This window comes from Aquarana catesbeiana, linkage group LG09 (assembly GCF_042186555.1).
Source record: "Aquarana catesbeiana isolate 2022-GZ linkage group LG09, ASM4218655v1, whole genome shotgun sequence".
Lineage (NCBI taxonomy): Eukaryota > Metazoa > Chordata > Amphibia > Anura > Ranidae > Aquarana > Aquarana catesbeiana.
The window spans coordinates 60,672,456-60,699,497 of NC_133332.1; the positions used below are offsets into that span (position 1 = coordinate 60,672,456).

Consider the following 27,042-nt stretch of genomic DNA (forward strand, 5'->3'; position numbering starts at 1 on the left):
ATGCTTTATTTCTAGTTGTTGCGTCTACCATCTGACCCATAAAATTGTCCTGCAAGACATTAAGGAACTGGCGAGCCTTAAATGAATGCGCGGTTCCCTCCGCCCAGTCTATGTCTGGATAATTAAAATCCCCCATTATGATAACACTTCCCATCCTTTCTGCTAATCCAAATTGTGATAGGAGATCTGTCTCCACTTCCTCTCTCAGGTTCGGGGGCCTATAGCATACTCCCAGTATTATTTTCCCCTTAGCTTCATCCCTTTGGAGCTCTACCCATAAGGATTCCACCTCCTCCCTAGCTCCCTTAGTGATGTCATCTCTCACATTCACTTGTACATTATTCTTGATATATAGGCATACCCCTCCTCCTTCTTTACCCTCTCTATCCTTGCGGTAAAGGGTATACCTTTGAATGTTTGCCAGCCAATCATGAGAGCTGTTGAACCAGGTCTCTGAAATAACCACAAAATCCAAATCCTCCTCATACAACAGTATCTCTATTTCACCCATCTTGTCCGCCATGCTCCTGGCATTGGTGAACATGCCACATAGTTTAGACCGGTCGCTTATTGTCCTCGTATTGGGTGTTCCGAGATTGCAACTAGGACTTGCTACTATACTTACCTTGGGTTTTTGTGCTTTGGTCAACCTACCACTAATGCCCCAATATTGCTCTCTGGAATATGTTCCATGCTGACTATCTCTACCTCTGGACCCTCCCCCCCATCACCTAGTTTAAAACCCCCCCTAACATTTTGGCCATCTTCATTTCCAGCTGATCTGCACCCTCCTCATTTAGGTGAAGTCCGTCCCTTCTATAGTACCGGTTATCGACTGAGAAGTCGGCCCAGTCCTCCAGGAACCCAAACCCCTCCTTACTACACCAGCTCATCAGCCACTTGTTTACTTCCCTAATCTCCCTCTGCCTTTGTGGTGTGGCTCGATTTACCGGTAGTATTCCTGAGAAAACTACCTTGGAGGTCCTTTTCCTCAATTTAGCTCCTAAGTCCCTAAAATTGTTCTTTAGGACACTCCATCTGCCTCTGACTTTGTCATTGGTGCCAACGTGCACCATGACAGCTGGGTCTTCCCCAGCCCCTCCCAGTAATCTGTCCACCAGATCCGTGATGTGCCGAACCCGAGCGCCCGGTAGACAACATAATATTCAGCGCTTCAGGTCTTTGTTACAGATTGCCCTCTCTGTCCTTCTAAGAATTAAGTCCCCTACCACCAGAATCTGTCTTTCCTTTCCCTTCGCTTCCCCCCCCCACTCTCACTGGAGGAGTTCTTCCCCTGGCAGCTAGGAGAGTCCCTCAGCTCCAGCAGTGCTGGTCCCTGACTGGTTTCACCAATGTCACTCAATGGAGCGTACTTATTGGGATGCTCCAGTCCTGGATCGGCCTCCCTGGCACTTCCCCCTCTACCCTTCCTGACTGTCACCCATCTACTCTTTGCTAGTGCCTGCACCTCTTTGTCTCCACCTGCCTCTGTGCTGGCCCCTGCCGGCACCTGCCGTGTACATTCCTGGCTCTCCTTTAGTATGGAGGGACTTCTCAGTGCTGTCAGTTGCTTCCCCAGATTCAGAACCTGGGCTTCCAGGGAAACAATGTGCTTACATTTTGCACAGCAGTATTCACCCTCGATCGGATGATCAAGGAATGCATACATGCTGCAAGATGTACAAAGCGTCGCCTCTCTACACCCGCCGGGCATCATACCTATTAAATTTAATGATGATTGGGGATTATACCCTGTCCAACTTACCTAACAACTAGCTTCCGGACACTAATACTCAAGACTTAGCACAGAAACACCCCTCACTAGACAGGAGGTGCAATCCATCCCAGAGCCGGCAAAGACCTATAGGTCAGGCCTATAAGCCTGAACATCAGGCAACCTCCGAGCCACAAAACGGGGAGGACCCAACATAGGCTGTGTCCGGGGACAGGAAACCAAAAAATACCCGAGCAATGCACATCTGGTGAGGTGCCTGAACCCCAGGGAAAACTAAAACACACTAATCAAACCCCCTGAGATAGGTCCAAGGAGTGGCATAAAATGCTGCTACTATGGGTCACCCAGAGAAGGTCCCCATATAAACTACATGGGGGCCTACGTGTGCTGGGAATGCGGTGGTGACAACTGAAAGTAGATGCCCAGATGGAGGAGGATCCCAGTCCTAAAAAACACAACATAATAGACAATGTTAGATAAATATATACAACACATGTAGCATTTCAAATTGCATATAGTATTATGGGGCACCCCCGATGTAAAAAGTCAGCGAGGGAATATCAACTATATGCAAAGAGAGAATAGTAAAAATAGTAATTAAACAAAGGAAAAACCCCCATATGTTTGTTCAAGATGGTCCCTACCCTACATAATTCCTGACAGAAGACAGGAATTTACATTGATACAAGTCATTTTTTATTTTCTTATTTTATGTTTTGTTATAGGCCCTTTTCCCATTCCCCCTGAATTTTTTGGGGGGTTTGGGATATGAAATGATGAAGTCTTTTGGCATTTGACATCCTTGTTGAGTGTTCTACTCCTGGGCCCCTTAATGTGGTGGAGGACTTATACTGACTTCATTGTAGTGTCTAAGATGGAGGAGCTTTCCTTTCCAGGATCAATATTCTGACATGTAAGTGTTTTTCAATAAGCGTTATGTATATGCTATACAATGTTTTGAGTATGCCTTCATTTTATGTATTGATATCACACTCTGTATTTTCAGAAAGTGTTTTTTTGTCCCTGATAAAGAAATTATATGCACTTTTTCGAAACGCGCTGGACTCTTCTTCTACTACTTACCACATTGAGTGATGTTCTATTATGTTCTCTTTGTTGAATCTGTAGTTGAAATTTGCCACTTTCTACTGTCATACTGATGTGTATTTATGTATCCAATTTTAATTACCTTTGGTTTTGTCCACAGGATTGCTGTTTTTTAGGATTTTCTTTTTGTGTATCAATAAACTGTATATTTTTTATATAATTTTTTCTCTTTGTTTATATTGCCTTTATAATACCTATATTTGAGGTCTCAACTGTTTTGTATACCAAGGGATGATGGCAATAACATGCCAGTCCGTATGAGCCTAATTAATTTCTAAATTCAGTGGGTGGATAATACACCTAAAATCCTCTTCTTGGACTCATGAGGCTTGGCATGGACCCCACATATAGATATTTTTGAAACTGAATCTCAGGGATTGTTTTTTCTCCCCTATAAGGAGGCTTCATTCCCTGTTTCTTTTGACGCAGATTTATTTCTTGGGTCAAAGGTATTTTTGTGTTCTTTTTTTGTTTTTTCTTTGATGTTTGTTCCACCCCTATTTTTTCTTTGGTTTGAGGATAGGGGATCTCTTGGGTCGCAACTGGAAGGAACTTATGTCCACTATCCAAACCACAGTGGTGTAGCGTGGGTTGTCAGCACCCGGGCAAGGCAAGTAATTTGCGCCCCCTAACCTGCGGACTTTTAGCACTCCCCGAGTCCCTTCAAATACAATACTACTGACCTATCTGATTCCTATACTGACCACTACACTAACCTACTTGATTTCAACACTGACCAACCTGATTCCTTTACTGACCACTACACTATACTGTCCACTACACTGACCACTATACTACACAGCTCACATATACTGTCCTGCCTACAGTCTCTCTCCCCCCCCCCGGGGCCAGTAACAAGACTCTTACGAGGGAGTCTCACTCACCTTCTTGTCCTGGCCTGCATCGGTCCGGAGGAGGAGGAGTAGAAGACAGCGGCGACTCACATTTCTGCTTCTCTCCCCCGCGCTGTGGCTGCTGCCATGTTCAGTGTTCAGCTCACTGTGATTGGGAGTATGGGGGTTATGTGCGGAGGCGGGACTTCAGAAGCGATCACGGACAGGCCAGCCCTACGCCTCACATGACCCCCATACGCCTAATCACAGGGTGCCGGAAACTTAACATGGCGGCCGGAGCGCGGGGGACACAGGAACTTGAAATTAGGAGAAGGCAGCCAGTAGTGACACATACTGGCGCCCCCCTAAATGTCACGCCCGGGGCCACGGCACCTCCTGCACCCCCCACGCTACGCCAATGCCAAACCAGTTATCAAGCAAAGGATCAGGTTACATCAGATCTAACTTCATATTTCTTCAGTCTGACCAAAGTTCTGGAGAAAAAATCAGCTCTACACTGGCACATGCATTTGTTAGAACGATACATTTGGGAAAATATCAATCCGGTTAGATTGAGAATTCAGATCTTTCCGATCTTGGATCACATCTCCAATGATCTAAAGAAAAATTGGGAAACTCACCTGAATGATTGTTTAAAAAAATCTGATGATTTTGTTGCAAAATGAATACAGACAACACCTTAATACTCTAGATGCAGAAATCAGTGCTCTATATGCTTGTTTAATCCCCCTAAAAACACATGAGGAATACAGTGTTTTGGAAGCCAAACTAAGAGAACATCTTAAAGAGTATGGGGAAACCATTCTCCAAAAGAAAGAAAAGAAATACTGGAGGGACAAAAACGCTTTTAGCGAAAATCGAGCATATAGATGGCACCAAGACAAAAAATTCAAGATTAGAAGTAACAAAAAATTCACCAAGGGTCAGGACAATAACTGTGATTACAATTCGGACACACCCTTTAATGCTTCTTCCTCAGCTTCTTCTCATACAGATGGTTCTCTTAGAAAGAGAAAAGGTCCCTTTGCCAAACAACAAGATATGGATGGGGAACTTCAACAAGTCACAAATAAATGGACCACTAAAGCACAGCAAATGCATACTACACGTGGAGGTAAAAATGGGAGTTCATCTAGAAACCCCCGTAGTAACAGTGAAAGTGTCAAAGGTAGCAATATGGGCAAAGGTAAAATCACTTATGCCGCATACACACGAGCGGACTTTACGGCAGACTTTGTCCGGCGTACTTTTCGACGGATTTTACGTCAGACTTTCCGAATGACCGGACTTGCCTACACACAATCAACCAAAGTCCGACGGATTCGTACGTGATGACGTACGACCGGACTAAAATAAGGAAGTTCATAGCCAGTAGCCAATAGCTGCCCTAGCGTCTGTTTTTGTCCGTCGGACTAGCATACAGACGAGCGGACTTTTCGACCGGACTCGAGTCCGTCGGACAGATTTGAAACATGTTTCAAATCTAAGTCCGTCAAACTTTTGAGAAAACAAAGTCCGCTGGAGCCCACACATGATCGAATTGTCCGACGAAATCCGGTACGCCGGACCAAGTATGCCGTAAAGTCCAATCGTGTGTACCCGGCACAAGACTACTAAAGATTTAGGAGCAATCCCTAAAACACAAACACATTTAGATGATTTTTTAGACAAAATAACCCCTACACAATCCCTCACATCACTCCAAAAACAGGATTTGATGGCAACACCAATGTTGGTGAAGGAAAATTAAATATTGTCAACTTATCATCACATGTACTTACACTTGCTGAAAACCATGTGCTCTCCTTAGGGCTATCTTTTTGATAACTTTGAAACAGTAAAGGATATTTATTTATTAGCACGGAAATTGCTCTTTAAAAGTATGTATAAAAAACAATCTGTACAACAGTAAGCCATTGCTCCCAATCTTACAGCAGCTGATTTCAGGGCCCTTGGGGACCTGAACCTGCTGCTGCAGGAGAGTGAGTCATGTATGGATGTCTGGGAAGATGATTTTGACAGCGATTTTGACAGCGATGAGAGTGATGAGGATAAAGCACAGAATACTTCACAACCCAAAAAAAAAAACTTCAAGAGGATATCTGATAAATTCCCTCTGTTAAATCAGAATCCTGCCCTAGCTTTGTTTGTTTAATTAACAACTAAGGGAATTGAAACTATTAACGAAGAAAAGGTAGTAAATAATCTTAGTTCTGAGCAACAAAAAGCATTGAAATCCCTTAAAGATAATGTTGATACAACCATCAAGGGATCTGACAAAGGTGGGAATATCATTCTTATGGACAATTCTATGTATGAGGCCATATGTTTGAAGATTTTGAACAATCGAGAGTGTTACCGTAAAATTTCAGCTTCCATGGTAGATAAGTTCAACCAGGAATTTTATGACCTGGTTGACGAAGGCCATATGCTGGGGGCTATTACCATTGATATGTTGGAATTTATATGTACTAGACGTCCCCAGACTCCAACTATGTATGCACTTCCCAAGGTGCACAAAGATATTAAAAATCCCCCAGGGAGACCCATCATCTCCGGTAATGGGAGTATCTCCGAGGGGATCAGTCAGGCCATAGACCATCATCTGAGACCCCATGTCTTGGAATTGACATCCTACACCAAGGACACAATCCATCTACTACAAATATTGAAAAACATGGAAATCCCTGACTTGGCAATATTGGTCACAATAGATGTCGAGTCACTATACAATAGTTTTCCTCATGACCTGGGTGTAGTTGCTATTGGGCGAATATTGCAACAAAGGTCGAAATTAAAAATTAATAAATTTGTACTACAGATGCTCGACTTTATACTAAGACATAATGTCTTTTTGTTTAAAGGCTCCCACTACCTCCAGGTGCAAGGTGTGGCTATGGGGACGTGCTGTGCACCCTCATGTACCAACTTGTACCTGGGGGAGTGGGAGAAGACTTTCTTATCCAATGACCGCTTGGCTATGTACACACAGCACACCGTGCTGTGGCAACCTTACATAGACAATGTGTTTCTTGTATGGAATGGCCCTGAGGAGACTCTCTAACAATGTTTGAAAAAAATGAATCACAACGAATTCAATCTATTCTTTATCATGTCATACGATTATCACAAGATTAATTTCTTGGATATTTGTATTACCAAAGATCAGATGGGTAAATTAACAAGCAGACTATACAGGAAGGAGACTGCTGGCAATACCCTTATGCATGCCGACAGCTTCCACCCTGAGCCTCTAAAAAAAATCTCTATCCTATAGTCAATTTCTCTGGGTTAAACACAATTGTACGACTTTAGAATCCTTCCAACAAGAGGTGAATTAAGTAAGAGATTATTGACTAGGGGTTACACCAAGTCATGCTTGAAGAAATCCTTTAATCGTGTGAGGGATAAAGATAGGCATGATTTGATATTCAAGAAAAAGATAAAGAAAAATGATGACACAAAGAGAATTATATCACGTTATTCCAACGAACATGATAAAGTGAGAAAAATTCTCACCAAACATTGGTCTATTGCCACTGGTGATCCCACCCTTGCAGGTTTGGTTACTGCCAACCCACAGATCACCTTTCGAAGGGCAGGTTCCATTGGGGGTCTGCTCACCCAGAGTGAGTATAAAGGTAGCCAGCGGCAAGATCCTTGCAAAACTTGGGGCACTTATCCCATGTGGGTCATGCTCCTTTTGTGTGGTCATAGGTCAGAGAACTTCATTTGTGCTACCCAATGGGGAACGGTTTCAGATGAAACACTTTGCTAACTGTAAAACCAAAGGAGTTATTTATCTTCTTCAATGTCAATGTGGAGCTTTTTACGTTGGGAAGACTAGACAGGAATTGGGACAACGTGTCAGTAAACCTCTATTTAGTATGAGGATCTGTAATTTATATCTCCCACTTGGAAGACATGTGGCCAAAAGACATGGTTACAAAATGCCGGTGGTCAACTTCACGGTCCTTGACCGAGTACATATACCAATAAGAGGAGGGGACTGTAACAAAATACTTCTACAGCGTGAAATGCGCTGGATTAGGCATTTAAATGCCACCACTCCACCAGGCCTGAATGAGGCAGAAAGTTTCAGGCCTTTCCTCAAAAGTTTCAGGTCTGGTAAAATGGATTAAGTGAGGATTGTTTGAACAAGACACTTATGTCCTTCCATATGCCTTCAGGCTATATAGGGCTAGTTAACTTTGTCCTGCTGGCTTTGTTTCTGGGCTTCCTCTTTTCCCTAGACGGTCCTCTTCTTTGGGGGGTTTTCCATGTCTTCTGTCAGGAATTATGTAGGGTTGGGACCATCTTGAACAAACATATGGGGTTTTTTACTTTGTTTAATTACTAGTTTTACTATTCTCTCTTTGCATATAGTTGATATTCCCTCGCTGTTTTTTGACACCAGGGGTGCCCCATAATACTATATGCAATTTGAAATGCTATCTGCGTTGTCTATATTTATTTAACATTGTCTATTATGTTGTGTTTTTTAGGATTGGGATCCTCCTCCATCTGAGCATCTACTTTTGGTTGTCACCACCGCATTCCCGACACACGTAGGCCCTCATGTAGTTTATATGGGGGCCTCCTCTGGGTGACCCATAGTAGCGGCATTTTATGCCGCTCCTTGAACCTATCTCGGGGGTTTGATTAGTGTCAGGGGTTTTAGTTTTCCCTGGGGTTCAGGCACCTCACCAGATGTGCATTGCTTGGGCATTTTTTTGGTTTCCTGTCCCCGGACTCACCCTATGTTGGGTCCTCCCCGTTTTGTGGCTCAGAGGTTGCCTGATGTTCGGGCTTATAGGCCTGACCTATAGGTCTTTGCCGGCTCCGGGATGGATTGCACCTCCTGTCTAGTGGGGGTGTTTCTGTGCTGAGTGTTCCAGCCCAGCCCAGGTCTACATTAGTGGGGGGGATTGCTTTGTGGTCACATGTGTGTCTGCGCGGTGTCCCCTTCCCTTCCAGCAGTGATCGGCTGTTTGGCCACGTGACCATCTCACCTTGGGTGTGGGCTGCCTCCTCCGCTCAGTGAGCGTCGTCGTCATGGTGACGCCTTACGATTGGCGGCGGCATCGCCGTGGTGACAGCGCCGCTGTCTCTCTTCCGGCGGGGTAGCTCCCCAGTGCTTGAAGCTATTTTTGGGTCTTGGGCAACCACACGTATTCACGACGGCTTTTCCATCTAGTTCCAGCCGACCACCGTAGGTAGTGACGCAGCGGCTTGGTCCGCATGACATCAAGTTTTGGCGCCCTTTTTGGCCACTTAAGGGGCTATTTAAGGAAGATGCCAGGAGCCCTGGGGATGTCAGCTCCATCCATTTGAATCTGTGGGTCTTGGAATAATAAACAAGGAGATCGTTGTTTATACTCTTAGGGAGACTTATGCCCCGTACACACGGTCGGACTTTGTTCGGACATTCCGACAACAAAATCCTAGGATTTTTTCTGACGGATGTTGGCTCAAACTTGTCTTGCATACTCACGGTCACACAAAGTTGTCGGAAAATCCGATCGTTCTAAACGCGGTGACGTAAAACACGTACGTCGGGCCTATAAACGGGGCAGTGGCCAATAGCTTTCATCTCTTTATTTATTATGAGCATGCGTGGCACTTTGTCCGTCGGATTTGTGTACACACGATCGGAATTTCCGACAACGGATTTTGTTGTTGGAAAATTTTATAGCCTGCTCTCAAACTTTGTGTGTCGGAAAATCCGATGGAAAATGTCCGATGGAGCCCACACACAGTCGGAATTTCCGACAACACGCTCCGATCGGACATTTTCCATCGGAAAATCCGACCGTGTGTACGGGGCATTACTGTTTGCTGGACCAGAGCCAGTGGTGGCGTGGATACTCCAGAGTCGAGCACCCCTATTTTTGTGCTCTATGAAAGTCCTTCTTATGGTTGATTTTTTTTTGTATTGGTTTTTCTATTTTTTTTTTTTAATAAACAGGTCACACGCCAGTCTGACTTGTTTATTTACTTTGATACAAGTCTTTTTTATTTTTTTATTTTATTTTTTGTTATAGGCCCTTTTCCCATTCCCCCTGAATTTTTTCGGGGGTTTGGGATGTGAAATGATGGAGGCTTTTCGGATTTGACGTCCTTGTTGAGTGTTCTACTCTTGGGCCCCTTAATGCGGTGGAGGACTTATACCGACTTCATTGTAGTGTCTAAGATGGAGGAGCTTTCCTTTCTAGGATCAATATTCTGACATGTAAGTGTTTTTCAATAAGCATTATGTATATACTGTACAATGTTTTGAGTATGCCTGTATTTCATGTATTGATATCATACTCTGTATTTTCAGAAAGTTTTTTTGTCCCTGATGAAGAATTTATATGCACTTTTTCGAAACGCTTCGGACTCTTCTTCTACTACTTACCACATTGAGTGATGTTCTATTATGTTCTCTTTGTTGAATCTGTAGTTGAAATTTGCCACTTTCTACTGTCATACTGATGTGTATTTATGTATCCAATTTTAATTACCTTTGGTTTTGTCCACAGGATTGCTGTTTTTTAGGATTTTCTTTTTGTGTATCAATAAACTGTATATTTTTTATAGAATTTTTTCTCTTTGTTTATTTTGCCTTTAAAATCCCAATATTTGAGGTCTCAACTGTTTTGTATACCAAGGGATGATGGCAATAACATGCCAGTCCGCAATAGCCTAATTAATTTCTAAGCTCTTACTTTGAAGATAAACAGGGTGCCCTGGTCGGTCAGTACGTCTTTAGGAGTGCCCACATGGCTGAAAACCTGAAATACTGTAGCTTTTTGGCAATTGTTTTGGCGGAGGTGTTTCAGAGAGGAATAGCTTCTGGATAGTGGGTGGCATAGTCCATTATCACCAAGATTTGTTGGTGCCCGCTATCAGACATCAGCAAGGGGCCAACCAAATCCATGGCGATACTCTCAAAAGGGACCTCAATGATGGGCAGGAAATCCAAAGGACTATGTAAATGTGGTATTGGGTCAGAAATCTGACATTCTGGAAGAACAGTACATTTACACTTCTTTTGTGATCCCAGTCCAATAGAACCTCTTTATGATTCTTTCTTGGGTCTTTTCAACTCCTAAATGTCCCCCAAGAATGTGCCCACTGAACTGTTCTGAGACCAACTTGCTGTAAGATTTAGGCACCACCAGTTGCTCAATGGTTTCCTCTGCCCTCTGTGACACCCGGTATAATAGGTCCCTTTCTTTGATAAAGTATGGGACGGCAATCCTCTTGTCAGGGTTAACTACTTCGTATCTTGTGGTGTGTGAGGAACATTTTTGGGTCCTAGACAGCACAACTCCTGATGATGAGGATACTGTCTATCAAATGGACAGTTATGCCTCGTTTCCACTGAGCGGATCGGTTCGGGTCGGTACAGTTTAGAAGGCCTAGAATGGACTATTCAGGTGAGCATTTCCACTGCGTTTCCACAGCAAGTCGGACCGACAGGGGCCATACATGGGTTTAGAAAAAATGCCTAGCATGGCGTCACACGTCCACCAATCAGTGGAATGTATCGTAGCTCCATCCTAACCGAACCGTACCATTTTCTATGGCCCCACATCTGAAGCAGGACCCTGAATGGTGCAGTTCGGTTCGGTTGTATGGGCCGCTTTCATAATGGAAACACTCAAAATAGCGTACCGCACTGAACCGAACCGATCCGCTCAGTGGAAACGAGGCATTAGTAGTTGCGTAATAAGGTGTACATAAAACAAACAGTTACATGATCAAGTGATTCACAATTAACCTTTATTAGCTAGGAATAAAGTATACAGCCAGTACCAACACTAATAATTTTGGCTTTGGGTGAACTGCATTCACATTGACGTGTGCTGGCTAGCAGAAATGGCACCAGTAGATATGAATCCAGCTCTTCCCAAGCCAGTTTATTATGGTGTGTTTAGTCTGGATCGAATCACAAGATTCTGCCTAAGCCCTAATGAAGGGGGAGGTCACATCAACAATTAAATTGTCTATATACTGCATACCTAATTGCTTGATCATGCAATTGTTTGTAATAGGTACAACAATCTTTGGTTCCTCATGTGTGCTTCCATGTAAATGTTTAGGTTTGAATAGATTTCACCTTTAACAACTTTAATCTTACCTTTTCATTACATTAATTATTAGTTTTAGTGATTGTCTTTGGATTCATTTTAAATGATTAAAGCTGGTTTATATGGGACAAGTGTACAGCATCAATAACATACATATAATCAAGTTAATATCTAATGAAAAGAAATGACTCCTATTTCTGACCCTCGTGCTAGAGGACTTGTTTTGTTTATCTATAAGCACATTTTATCTAGTATTAACACTTGTCCCCCTCATATGTCTCCAAATGGAAACTAGACCTTAAACGCTCATTTAATGTTACTGAATTGTCTAGCATATGGTCTGTCACTAAGTCTGCTTCTTCTAATGTGTTTGCTGTGGAAATTTACTTTAAGGTGCTAACCCGTTGGTATTCGGTCCCCGCTAGAATATCAAAATATGCTTCTGATTACCCTGGAGCTTCATATTTGGTGGGATTACCCAATTGCCCAAAAATTCTGGAGGGCAGTTTTTGTATCTTTGATACACCTATACAGCCCAATCCTGCTACAGCACTATTAAACCTGAAACCTGATGGAATCACACAGAATCAATTTCACCTTCTTTTACAGCTCCTAACAGCCGCAAAACAAACCATTGCTAAGGCATGGAAAACTAAATATTTAATTCTAGCTGAAACCATACACAGAACTAATAAAGGTCTTATTCATGCTAAAATGGAAGCAAAGGGGGATAAGGGGGTGGAGACGTGGTGGCAGTTGCTGCTACTGTCTCTTCACGACTGCGCCCCCAAAATTGGAAGTTGGGACTATTACGGTACTGGATAAAATTATACAGTTACAGACATCTGAAAGAATATATGAATTTTAATAATTGAAAATAGTTGCAAACAGGATATCTACATATAATCATAAAAACAAAAGAAGTCTACCACACTGAATACAGCGAGTGGAGCCCGCAATTTGTTTACGGGGGATGTATGTAAAGCTTTTATCTCGACCGGTTTCGCGGTTAAAGCTGCTTCTTCAGGAGAAACACATCTATAAGATAATTTGGGGTAGCTTTAATATATACATACTGTACATAAATTTGAACAACTGCAGCAAACATAATTAAACACAAAGCAAATTACAATTCACAATAATACAGGATAGAATTGAGGACAAGCTCACCCGCTCAAGCAGAATCAGTGGGACAGCAGGACCCAACACAATTCCCCCCGCGGCGGACACGGGGGATTGTGGACAGACTCTAATTGCGGGTCCAACTAACTTCCAGCCATTACACCTTCATCAAACCTCCCAGAACAGGACCTAACGGTACGTTTAGATGTGGGGATTGTCCCCGTTGCCCCTGGGTCCGCGAGGGCAGGCGCTTCATCCTACCTAATGGGGAGCCCCTGGTCCCGCGGACCTTTGCCAACTGTGGCACAAAGAGGGTGATTTACTTGATGACATGTACTTGCCAAGCTTTTCACGTGGAAAAAACTATCCGAGAATTTAGACAAAGGATTGGCGACCATCTCTACTACTCGGAGAATGGAAAACTGACCACGATTGGTAGACACATTGGCCTGTATCATAAATTTGACAGCTCGGTTGTCCAATTTCTGGGTCCTCGAGGTAGTTCAACCCAACCCCAGGGGTGGCGATTGGGATCGCTCAGTCCTCCAAAGGTCCTCCCTAATGATTGAGTGACTCAATGCCACCTTTCCCCCTGGCCTCAATGAGACAGTATCCTACAAGCCGTTCCTGTGATAACTTTGGGTTCCCTTTACCTTTCCTCCCCCATCATTCCCTCCTATTTCCATGTCCTTTTCCCCCTTCCCCCCCCCTCCCTTTCCCTTCTCTCTCCTCCGCTTTCTTTTTCTCTTACTTTCCTCTTTCCCTTTCTTTCTCTCTTGCCCCTCTTCCCCCCCCCTTTCTTTTCTCTCCCCTTTTCCCTCTCCTTCCCTTTTCCGTTCCCTCCTTGCCCCGTCCTTTCCTTGTGTTGCAGCCCACCCTTGTTCTTTATCCCTCTCGGCTCCCCCCCCCCCCCCTATGTTTTTTCCCCCTCTCCCACTCCTTTGGATGATGGTAGTTGTTACCGTGTATCTTCCTCTTAAAATAAATCTGAATTTCGTATCATTCCACCACCTTAATTATGTCATTCTATGACTGACCTTTTAGCTATGTTGGGACTGGTGACAGTCCCTAGGTGACAACCTGAGATTATTGTATAATTTATATAATTTATGTATCATTGATTGGTAACCTTCCCTTGTTTATTGAATTCTGTTATTATTTGCTGTGAGAGGATGCGCTCCCCCCCTCCCTTAGAAGAGGTGGTACTGTGTGTAATCCATTTTTTCTCCTTGCGGCGGACATGTGTTTGCCCTGGCAGCCTCTAGTAGGTCTGCTTGTGACTGTGTGTCTGGGAACACAATGCCCTTTGACACCGGCGCGTGCTTGCGCAGTAGCACGTGGTCGTGCACCTGCGCAGTGCGGGCAAACAGACCCGGCTACGTCAGAGGCCGCCCACGTGCCCTGACTTCCGGGTTGGGGAGCCCATTTAGCGGCCATGTAAGGACCGCTATGTGAGCTGACGGACGCCTGCGCTGGGCTGCCTGGATGGATCACCTACCCTAAGGTCGGTTCTTTACTGCTCCCTCCAATGTAGTTGCTTATTGTATCCACACTCTCTCTCTGTTCTTAGTGCCGCTCTGCGCCTGTTTCAGGCGCTTAGGCATGTCCTGCCTTACCCTCAGCCTTTTCTTTCCCTCACACTGCGTGTCTCTGCAATGTTTACATGGCGGTTTCACCCCACACTGCTCTCCCCGCTCTTCGGTCTATTCCATTTCTCTATTCTATTCTTATCCCTGCCAACTGCTTCATGTCCGGTCTCTTTCCCTGTTTTTCTGGGTGCCTTATAGCACTCTCTTCTCACTTCTGACCTTTGGGGCTGTGATCCGCCTATACTGGCCATACTGGCTGATTATAATGTTTACATTTTCTATCTTCAGCTGAATTGGATATATTACATTGTGCCCACCAGCACTGTAACCCTGACATTTGAGGTCTAATCACCAAATATCGATCTTCCTCCATGCTTTCCATTCATGCTACCCATCTATAGTATCTTGCATCAACTACAGCTCATGTGCATAATTGTGGCTCACTTAAACACCGGTGAGTGTCGGTTCCTGTGCTATATATTTTGCAATTATAAATTAATATTGCATTGTCTCTTAGCACTTCTATGGTTGGTGTCCCTCGGTGGCATTCTCTCTCTCCCCCCTCCCCCCTTTTTCCCTCCCTTCTCCTAGGCTCCTTCCCCCTCCCCCTCCCCTTTCCCTCTCCCTCCCCCTCCCCCCCTTTCCCTCCCCCCCTTTCCCCCCCCCTTTTTTCCCCTCCTTCCCCCAAGCCTTCCTTCCTTCCACCCCCTTCTTTCCCCCCCTCCTCCTTCCTCCCCCCTCCTTCCCCTCTTCCTTCCCCTTTTCTCACCCCTCCCCTCCTCCATTCCTTCCCCCTTCTCTCTCCCTCTTCATTCCCATCTATCCCTCCTTCAGTACCCTTCCCCTATTATTATTATTATTATTATTAATATTTCCCCCCCCCCTCCTTTCAATCCTTTTCCCTCTCCTTGCCACCATCCTGGGTTTATTTTCCCTTCATTGGAATTGCACTCCCCTGTACCCCACACCACGTTTTCAGTACCCCAATGATTACATTATTTTTATCCATTTTTTACCTAACTAGAGTCTGTCCACAATCCCCCGTGTCCGCCACGGGGGGAATTGTGTTGGGTCCTGCTGTCCCACTGATTCTGCTTGAGCGGGTGAGCTTGTCCTCAATTCTATCCTGTATTATTGTGATTTGTAATTTGCTTTGTGTTTAATTATGTTTGCTGCAGTTGTATAAATTTATGTATGTATATATTAAAGCTACCCCAAATTATCTTATAGATGTGTTTCTCCTGAAGAAGCGGCTTTAACCGCGAAACCGGTCAAGATAAAAGCTTTACATACATCCCCCATAAACAAATTGCGGGCTCCACTCACTGTATTCAGTGTGGTAGACTTATTTTGTTTTTATGATTGTATGTAGATATCCTGTTTGCAACTATGTATTTTCAATTATTAAAATTCATATATTCTGTATATGTAGATGTCTGTAACTGTATAATTTTATCCACTACCGTAATAGTCCCAACTTCCAATTTTGGGGGCGCAGTCGTGAAGAGACAGTAGCAGCAACTGCCACTACGTCTCCACCCCCTTATCCCCCTTTACTATACAATTCCGGGATGATGGTACCTATACCAGTTTTCTATTAATATGTAATTGAGGCCTTACCATTTCTAAAATGGAAGCAATCGAAAGTGATCGAATCGTTCAATTTGAGAAACTCTGGCTTCCTTGGGTTAAGCATTGTTTACTTCCAGACTTTGATGACTCACTATTATTGCCTTTGTAGTTTTACTCTATTTGCCTTGACTATACTTTCTATTCATTTTGGATCAACCACTTGTAATTATTAATAAAAATGCCATAAAACTATTCCCTATTTTGTAGACGCTATAACTTTTGTGCAAACCAATAAACGCTTATTGCAATTTTTTTTACCAAAAATATGTAGAAGAATACGTATCAGCCTAAACTGAGGAAAAAAAATGTTTTTTTAAATATTTTTTGGGGGATATTTATTATAGCAAAAAGTAAAAAATAATGCGTTTTTTTTTTAAATTTTCGCTATTTTTTGTTTATAGCGCAAAAAATAAAAACTGCAGAGGTGATGAAATACCACCAAAAGAAATCTCTATTTGTGGGGAAAAAAGGACGTCAATTTTGTTTGAGAGCCATGTCGCACGACCGCGCAATTGTCAGTTAAAGCAACGCAGTGCCGAATCGCAAAAATTGCTCTGGTCTTTGGCCAGCCAAATGGTCCGTGGCTGAAGTGGCTAATATATGCCTATTAGATTGATCTCCTTATTACTGCTTTTGCAAAATGAACCAATAGAATAGAATAGAATTTTATAATGCTTTCCATGTAATTCTTCATTTATTACATTATTATAAACTCATCCTGTTGATAAATCGATATGTTTAGCTATATTGCTATTTGAATATTGTACCACCATCCTTATATGTACTCAATTTGTCAATCTTTGTTATATTTAAAAAATTATAAACAAATTTGCCGAGAAAAGAAATGACACCAATTCAGAATAATTATTTTGTTTTTAGGATCTTACCAAAGTCCTTAAAGAAAAATGTTTGATCCATCTCCCCTCTGTCACTGAACACATCACTGCGATCAACCAGAGCCTCCTTCACAGCATCGTAGCCAATCAGCATGACCGCTCGATTGGTGGCCAGGTAGACTGTATAAACAGGTCCGTACTTTTCACCTAGCTGTTGATAGAGATTTGTGTTTTCAAACAGAGTTGTACAGGTTCAAGCACAGCTGGGACTGTGTGGGTATTGCCTGATCTATCTAACAATTGCTTTGATGTCTTAGGCTGACCATAGGCAAGAAGATATTTCACCATGAGCAAGGCATGGTGACATATCTGCCTGCCCTCGCTCACATTACTGAAGTGCCAGGACCCTTCTCAATCCTTTTCTCCTATGCAGCCTACTCTGTGATTTGGTATTATCTCTGTGTGCTCTATTTCCTTTACTGTATAGAGAGTGTATACAGTGCTTCCCAGTGAAGATCTTTTAGCCTGAGGCTTGTCAGACTGTTCCTGCACATGACTGCTACCTAAAGGCTATAACCAGCCTTCAAAGGTATAGTGACAAGGGAAGAAAAATTAAAAAAAATTAATCAAAAGCCTTCCCATGAAAAAATACACCATATTGTCAAAAGTATTGGGCCTGCCTTTAAACACAAATGAACTTTAATGGCATCCCAGTCTTTGTCCTTATGGTTTAATATTTAGATGGCCCACTCTTTGCAGCTATAACAGCTTTAACTCTTCTGGGAAGGATTTACACAAGGTTTAGGAGTGTGTCTATGGGAATGATTTACCGTTCTTCCAGAAACGCATTTGTGAGGTCAGGCTCTGATGTTGGACAGGAAGGCCTGGCTCACAGTCTCCGCTTCAATTAATCCAAAAAGGGTTCTATTGGGTTGATGTCAGGACTTTTTGCAGGCCGGTCAAGTTCCTCCACCCCAAACTCGCTCATCCATGTCTTTATGGACCTTGCTTTGTGCACTGGTGCACAGTCATGTTGGAACAGGAAGGGGCCATCCCCAAACTGTTCCCACAAAGTTGGGAGCATGAAATTGTCCAAAATGTATTGCTATGCTATTGCCTTAAAAGTTCCCTTCACTGGATCTAAGGGGCCAATCCCAACCCCTGAAAAAACAACACCACACCAAAATCCCCTCCACCAAATGATTTGGACCAGTGCACAAAGCAAGGTGCATAAAGACTTGGATGAGCGAGTTTGGGGTGGAGGAACTTGATTCGGCCCCTTAGTTCCAGTGAAGGGAACTCTTAAGGCGTCAGCATACCAAGGTATTTTGGACAATTTCATGCTCCCAACTTTGTGTGAACAGTTTGGGGATGGTCCCTTCCTGTTTCAACATGACTGTGCACCAGTGCACAAAGCAAGGTATATAAAGACATGGATGAGCGAGTCCTGACCTCAACCCAAAAGAACACCTTTGGGATGAATTAGAGTGAAGACTGTAAATCAGGCCTTCTCGTCCAACATCAGTGCCTGACCTCACAAATGCGCTTCTGGAAGAATGGTCAAACACTCCCATAAACACACTCCTAAATCTTGTGGACAGCCTTCCCAGAAGAGTTGAAACTGTTATAGCTGCATAGGGTGGGCCAACTCAAGATTGAACCCTACAGACTAATGCCCCGTACACACGGTCGGACATTGATCGGACATTCCGACAACAAAATACTAGGACTTTTTCCGACGGATGTGGGCTCAAACTTGTCTTGCATACACACGGTCACACAAAGTTGTCGGAAAATCCGATCATTTTGAACGCGGTGACGTAAAACACGTACGTCGGGACTATAAACGGGGCAGTAGCCAATAGCTTTCATCTCTTTATTTATTCTGAGCATGCGCGGCACTTTGTGCGTCGGATTTGTGTACACACGATCGGAAATTCCGACAACGGATTTTGTTGTCGGAAAATTTTATAGCCTGCTCTCAAACTTTGTGTGTCGGAAAATCCGATGGAAAATGTGTGATGGAGCCCACACACGGTTGGAATTTCCGTCAACAAGGTCCTATCACACATTTTCTGTCGGAAAATCCGACCGTGTGTATGGGGCATAAGACTGGGATGCCATTTAAGCTCACGTGCATGTAAAGGCAAGCATCCCAATACTTTTGACAATATAGTGTATGTGCATTTAGCATATCCTGTATAGCAGTCTGCTTCCTGGACTGTTGAGCAGGCACTTTTTTATATCATGCATTTATTTCCAGATGACCCATTTTCACCAAAACCCAGGGAAATGTATTATGTGTAGTAAATTGAGACCAAAATTGTATGTCTCACCCCCTGCCCCCTCTCCTTTTCTTACCACGTCTCCTTGTTGACCACTTATTGTTATAGGTATGGCGTCCTCATTGACCATTCAGGGGTCATGTAGGGGGGTTATTGAACAGGAACCTATAGAAGCAGATTAACACCCAGTTAATTTTTCAAGATTCTGTGGGTCTTCTTAAGCTATAGAAGTGATTTTTGCTTATTGAGTTTTCACCACCATTTTGGGATAAATGTGACTCAGACTAGAAAAAGTAGCAATTTGGGTTGTAGCTTTCCTGAAATTTCTGAGAGCTTTTTCCTAGAATACAAGAAGAGTGCATTGTTGTAGAATTGTCAGCATAATTATTCTTACCTTCACCAGAGACTGCGGCATTTCAGTGGTACTAATCTGCAGAATATTCCCCAGAAATGGCAGAGGGGTAGGTCCTGGTGGCAAGTCTTTCTTCTTAACATTCATCCACCATTTAATGAGGTAAATCAGAAGAGTGACCGCAGAAGTGAGGAGAAGTGTTGCTGCGACGTTCACTGCCATCCTGACAATAACTTCTATGTACTGTCTACAAATCACAAACTGCTGTATTTATATAGGAGAAACGTGGCAAAATTCCAACTGTTATTTGATCATTGAGGACAAGCTGGGTGTGTTGAAGTTTGGTTAATTACAGGCATATTGCATAACAGATTGTAGTTATGCTAATGATTACTTATCCTGCAGGTTTTTAAATGCCAAGAAAATGCAGTATCTGTGTAATAAACTTTTCATATTGAGAGTCATGTTGTCATTCGGGAGGAGACCAGCATTAAGAGATGGTGTTTTAAACAACTGATTCGTCTCTGTCATAACTATTGTGTATCTGGAGCACTTTTGTTGTACTTCACTCAGTCTTCTTAAGAGGTAATTGGCTAAACCTAGATAATATTGATCAGAAAAGCCCTAAGGTGAAACAAAGTTCTGTGTGACAGTGCACAAAATACAGAGATTGATTTAGGTATGACATTTTTGGCATCTCAGAATTCTTGCACTTGGAGTCAGTTATGGCATGTCTTGGTGACTGTAAAGTTACAGCATTTTTACTTTCTTAAACAGTTTTTTAACAGTTTCCACTTCAGTAAAAAAATGTAGGTCACACGTCATGAATGCTTGTTGCAAGGGTAGGTGTTTAATTGATTGTCATATCCTCCATACGTTCCTAATTGTTGAGCACCAAGCAAGGGTCACATGTTAGGTCTACCCTAGGGTGGGTTCTTCTGGGTTATGCTAGGCACTTTAAATAGGGTCACTGTCTTATACATGGGGTACCTTTAATTGAACAGATGACTGAACTCTAAATTTGATGGTAATGTTGGCAGGCCTCCAGTGGTGCCAGTAAATGTTAACAGTACCAGGTCAGCAGTGGTAGAAGGAGGTGTTAATGGTGGATGCATGTGCTTATTGGAGCAGGAGATGGCAATAGTGGCAGAACATTGGATTTACAGGCGGTCCCCTAGTTACAAACATCTGACTTAGAAACGACTCCTACTTACAAACGGAGGGAGACAACAGGAAGTGAGAGGAAATCTACCCCATAGGAAGGGAAATTCTCTCCTGTAATGGCCCGTACACATGGTCGGATTTTCCGATGGAAAATGTGTGATAGGACCTTGTTTGTGTAGGCTCCATCAAACATTTTCCATCGGATTTTCCGACACACAAAGTTTGAGAGCAGGATATAAAATTTTCCGACAACAAAATCCATTGTCGGAAATTCCGATCGTGTGTACACAAATCCGACGGACAAAGTGCCACGCATGCTCAGAATAAATAAGGAGATGAAAGCTATTGGCCACTGCCCCGTTTATAGTCCCGACGTACGTGTTTTACGTCACCGCGTTCAGAATGATCGGGTTTTCCGACAACTTTGTGTGACCGTGTGTATGCAAGACAAGTTTGAGCCAACATCCATCGGAAAAAATCCTAGGATTTTGTTCCTGGAATGTCCGAACAAAGTCCGACCGTGTGTACGGGGCATTAGAGTTATTATGGAAAAAAGGTGCCTACACTGAAGCTTTATCACCAAGGCTTGCTTCCACAACAACCCAAAATTTTCAAAATCCAATTGTCATTGGGACAGAAAATGAGGTAAAATCTTCTGAACAGGGGTACAGACAGCAAAACAAACATTACAGGGGTGGTAACCCTTCCCTATGCTATCCAAAAAGATCTAAAATATTTTTTTTTGGCTGGAGCTACACTTAAAAAATGTACCTGTTCTAACTTACAAACAGATTCAACTTAAGAACAAACCTACAGATCCTATCTTGTTTGTAATCGGGGACTGCCTGTATTTCAGGTCTGCAGCTATGAAAGGAGAGGCTTAAGCTGTACTAAACATAAATACTATGGGTGGCAGGATCCCAGAAAAATGTAATCTGCAGTATATGTAGCAGGGCTTTGGTAGTTGTTGCTGATCTAAGAGCCCTTTCACACTGGGGCGGGGGGCGGCGTCGGCGGTAAAACGCCGCTATTATTAGCGGCGTTTTACCGTCGGTATGCGGCCGCTAGCGGGGGGGTTTTACCCCCCGCTAGCGGCCGAGAAGGGGTTAAATACCACCGCAAAGCGCCTCTGCAGAGGCGCATTGCCGGCGGTATAGCCGTGCCGTCCCATTGATTTCAATGGGCAGGAGCGGTAAAGGAGCGGTATACACACCGCTCCTTCACCGCTCCGAAGATGCTGCTGGCAGGACTTTTTTTACCGTCCTGCCAGCGCATTGCTCCAGTGTGAAAGCCCTCGGGGCTTTCACACTGGATACACAGCAGCGGCACTTTCGGGTCAGTTTGCAGGCGCTATTATTAGCGCAATAGCGCCTGCAAACCGCCCCAGTGTGAAAGGGCTCTAAGACTGGCTTGTTTTAACAATGGTCAACTGTGTCTAGGAACAGATAGACCAGGGATATGCAATTAGCGGACCTCCAGCTGTTGCAGAACTACAAGTCCCATGAGGCATAGCAAGACTCTGACAGCCACAAGCATGACACCCAGAGGCAAAGGCATGATGGGCAACAGCTGGAGGTCCACTAATTGCATATCCCTGAGATAGACTCTTGTCTGTCACAAAGCCCCCACAGCACTAAATACATGTTCAGAGAGGATGCTGGCTGCAGTGCAATCCAGCAGCTCAATTGCATACTGGGTAAGCTCTGGTCATTGATACATCCTTGTTACCCAATATTTAAGGGGGTTGTTTGTTGCAGTGGTGTCAACTTTAGCCTCTGACCCCATGTTCTTCCCCAACATTTGATGCAGCTGCTGCAAGTAGCTGTTGGCAGTGGGAAGCCCTAAGAGTTTGGTAGAAAATGTTTAGAATGCCATCCTTGGGCAGCCACCCCCACTGCCCCTCGTTCTTTCAATGACAGTTTTTCTCTTGGGCAAGATAAGCTCTATGATTTCACAATTGTAACATGAATGGAGGAGGTTTTCCAACCAGTAATGATCTCTCTCCTTGATGCCACAAATTATAGGGTCCTTTTGCAAGCTCTGGAGCATGGGAGAGGGGTAGAGAAGGAAGCGCCACCTGAGTGTAGTATTAACAAATGATGTTTAATGACACCAGGTAAAAACACACTTACAGGATAAAAACATATAAAAGGCTCATCTGTATGGGTATGTGGTCCTCGGTGTTGCTGCTGCTTTAACTGAGCTGCATTACCAAGCGCCATTCATTATTTTACTAATCTTATTTTATTTCATATTGTTATTTTTATTGTTTTATATGTCCATTGGTAATTTATGTACCACGATCTGTTCCTATGGATCTCCTAGCTGCCATTGAGGAACACAAACATGTTATCTTGGAAGAATTTTATGCCCTATTCCCCGCCCATTTTTTCAAAAAGGACTGCCATATCACGGGCTCCAAGATCCCCATGCCCAAACTATGCACCCATTTTAGAAAACTAGAGGACCTGATCTCCACTGCCAATCAGCAGTGGTGGGACAAGTTCTTCTTACAGTCATACATACAACATAAAATCTCCCCCAGAGGACTTAGAGTCCTGAAACAATGTGCCTTCCTCGACCCAGACCTCTATACCGAATGGGCTCATGTATCCGAATTTTGTACAGCAAAATGGATGGGCATCATCATCCAACAGAGAGACAGGAAATATATGATTCTCAAAGATAAAATCATCACACTTTGTAAAACCATTTGTGATACCATTCCCCATTTACCATTCACATGGTTCAGCATGCTTAAGAGAAACACAATTAGAAATGAAGATAACACCATTGCCAGCAAACTTGGCAAATTTAGAAGGGACCTGTTTGAATACAACACTAATCAAGTATTCAGCTGGAAACACACAAAAAACCCCAATCAGGGCAAACTTCCTGGGCCCCGCCCACTCATGTCCATCCGCCTACATGAGAACACCCCTGGACCTAGTTTGAAACCCCAACCCAGGCCCCCACCCCACAACATACCCAGACCCTGGTCAATGTCATGGCACACTTCCCAGCCTCCTACCATCCCCAAATTCTTTTCCCCCAAACCAAAACGGTCCAGGAACAGAACAAAAAAAGCCCCCATCACTCAGACAACAGCACCTTGCCCCAATGACAGTTCTATAGCAACATCCTATCCCGCCCAAGGAGTAGTTTCCATGGATGTTCTTGTGTCCACCCAGTTACCCAATCCAGAACAGGACTCACTTAGTAATCACCCTAACCACATCCAAGAGCAGCAACCCCCAGCTTGGTTGGATAACCTACCCCTTACCCAGTTGCACAAGCCCAAATCCCCTAAGACTGCAACCACTAGTAATACATTAGCCTCCACCTTGGATAATGATTTTTTAGTATGTACCCCCCCTCCGTTCCTCACCAAAAGAAAACACGAAAGAGAGGACGGAGGGGGGGACGAGGAAGGAAGGTCAGGAAAAATGCTGAAACTGTAAAAATCTACAACCTGTCACACACTGTACTCACCTCATATGACATATCCCTCCTTGGTAAGGGGCTCACTTTTGCCCCCACCATGCAACCCAATACCTTTACGCTATTCAAGGATCTCAACAAATTTATCAGAGACCTGACTGTTCAGAGGTATTTCAGCATCCAATCCTCCAAACAGGTGTCTGACAATACTTACCAGACACCTCAACCAACGGACCAGGACATACTTGATGAGACTGATCAACCTGCACTTGCTCAACTCGAGGAACTATATGCCGAAAACTTTAACGCCGACCTGGAATGGCTCACCCAACACTGCCCCACCTCTCCTCCAGTCAGGCATACCACACTACGCCCCAAATCCATTTTTAACCCCACCAACAACAAAGGCCCTTACCTACAAACCTTTTACCAGGTAGTATACTCGGACTTCATCAAAATGTGTAACACCAACCGTGAACACATCTACATCAAATCCAATCTCTCTCCTTTAGAACGCCAGGCTCTAGAACAGCTCACTCTCAACCAGTCCATTGTCATCAAACCCGCGGACAAAGGGGGTAGTATAGTGATCCAAGAAAAGGATGATTATGTCCGTGAATCACGTAGACTGCTCTCCGACACCAATACTTACTCCATCCTCTCCAGTGACCCCACATCCCAGTTCGCCCTTGAAGTTGCAACACTGGTCAACCGAGCCCTGATAGAAAAAATCATTTCCAAATCCGAAGCCTCTTTTATCACAAAAAATTTCTATAAAGTCCCCTACTTCTACCATCTACCCAAGATCCATAAAGATCTAACCAATCCCCCTGGCCGTCCAATAGTAGCCGCTATGGACAGCATCACTAGTGGCTTCTCCATCTACATTGACCAATTTCTTCAACCTCTGGCACAGAACCTCCCCTCCTACATACGTGATGGACCCCACCTACTTGATATGCTGAAGCCTTACACTTGGGAACAGAACTACTGGTGGCTCTCTCTTGATGTCTCATCATTATACACCTCCATCCCCCACAATGTGGGAGTCTGTGCTGTTGAACACTTTCTGGCCAATGATCCCCTCACCAACCCCCGGCAAGCCAATTTCATTCTTGAGGCCTTAACCTTTTGCCTCAAACACAACTACTTCGAATCAGAAGGCACACACTACCTCCAGATCAATGGAACAGCCATGGGGGCTAACTTTGCCCCCAGCTATGCCAATCTCACCATGGGATATTGGGAACATATGTACCTTGCAGCTGACCATCCCCACGCCGCCCACGTTATATATTACGGTCGATACATCGACGATATAGTGATCATCTGGGATGGCACGTTTGATGACATCACGACCTTTGTACAATACTGCAACCATAACAGCTTGGGCCTATCCTTCACTCACGTTGCTGACCCTGACACTTTGGCCTTTCTAGACCTCGAGCTTTGCCATGACAAAAAAACTATATATGCAAGAAACTTTACCAAACCTACTGCTGGTAATTCATTTATACACTATGATAGCTGCCACCATCCAAGATGGGTCAACAACATCCCCCGCAGCCAATTCTGCCACCTTCGAAGGAATTGTACCAGAGACTCAGACTATGAAACCCATGGACAACTTCTGTCAAAAAAATTCCTAGACAAAGGATACCCCACCCCACTTATAGACGTGGCCTTCCATCATTACTGTAGTCTATCCCCAGGCCCCAACCATCCTCCTACCACTGGTAAACAACCTACCCGCTTCATCACGCAATTTCATGACAAATACAAGAAAATGGAGAAGATCCTGGCTTCACACTGGCCTATTCTGTTGGAAGACCCTCATCTCAGAACCACAGTCGATACCAAACCTAAAGTGGCATATAGAAAATCCAGTAACATTAAGAGTAAAATTGCACCCAGTAGAATTAAGCCTACCCAACCCACCTCATCACCACTCACCCTGATACCCCTCAGAGGGATGTATCAATGCAAAAAACCCCTCTGCTTAACCTGCCAGTTCATACAACATGGTCAGAAAACCTTCACTGTCAAAGGAAAAAACTATACCCTAAAAGAATTCTACAACTGTTCTACTGACTTTGTTATATACTGCCTCACCTGCCCCTGTGGCCTAATATATGTCGGCAGAACCATCAGAGCCCTAAGGGCCCGCTTTGGGGAGCACCGGCGCTTTATCGAAAAAGGCCGTGACCACCACAGCGTCCCTAAACACTTCCTGACTCACCACGGCCGATCTACAGCTGGCCTCAGTGTGTGGGTCATTGAATCTATCCCGGCCAAATACCCTGCCGCTGAGCGGTATAAACGTCTTTGCCAGCAAGAAACTTACTGGATCTACTCTTTGGGCACTTTAGCACCTGGGGGGTTGAACGAGGATATTGAGGTGCACACACTACTTTAAGCCACCCCGTTTCCTCATGAGACCACCCCTACAGATGTAGGCTTGCTACAATATATATATCTTTAAGAACCCTGCACAGATACATGCTTCCCTGTTTCTTGTGTTTTCCCAATACGCATGCCTTTTTTTATTTTTTTTTATTTTTTTTGTTATACTTTTATACTTTTAGCCCGGGTTCATACCTATGCGAATTAGATGCGACTTACACCGCATGTGATTCGCAGGACATTTTAAAATACATTCATATTAATGCATCTGGTTCACATATGTGCGTTGCATTCGCACTGCGCATTGCACAAAAGATGTGTGCGTTTTTTGGGCATTGCGGTGCGAACTACAAGCCTATTATCTCCTATGGGAACGCATCTGATTTGCAGATGCATTGCGTTCTGAACAAGGATTTTCTACTTCTCCTCACTACACCTCCTCCT

General features: G+C 43.9%; 1 protein-coding gene across 2 annotated transcripts in view; it reads right to left on the reverse strand.

The window, feature by feature from the left end:
* LOC141107714 (cytochrome P450 2A13-like) overlaps positions 1-19,858 on the reverse strand; it is a 50,832-nt gene extending 30,974 nt beyond the window's left edge. The window contains exons 1-2 of one of the 2 annotated variants that reach the window (XM_073598634.1): positions 19,633-19,858; positions 17,005-17,164 (exon numbers count right to left, since the gene is read on the reverse strand). In XM_073598634.1, the coding sequence (XP_073454735.1) occupies positions 17,005-17,164; positions 19,633-19,812 (340 nt within the window). In that variant the 5' untranslated portion in view covers positions 19,813-19,858. The remainder of the gene's footprint in view (positions 1-17,004; positions 17,165-19,632) is intronic. The other variant, XM_073598635.1, reaches the window with a different exon arrangement.
* Positions 19,859-27,042: the final 7,184 nt, after the last annotated feature.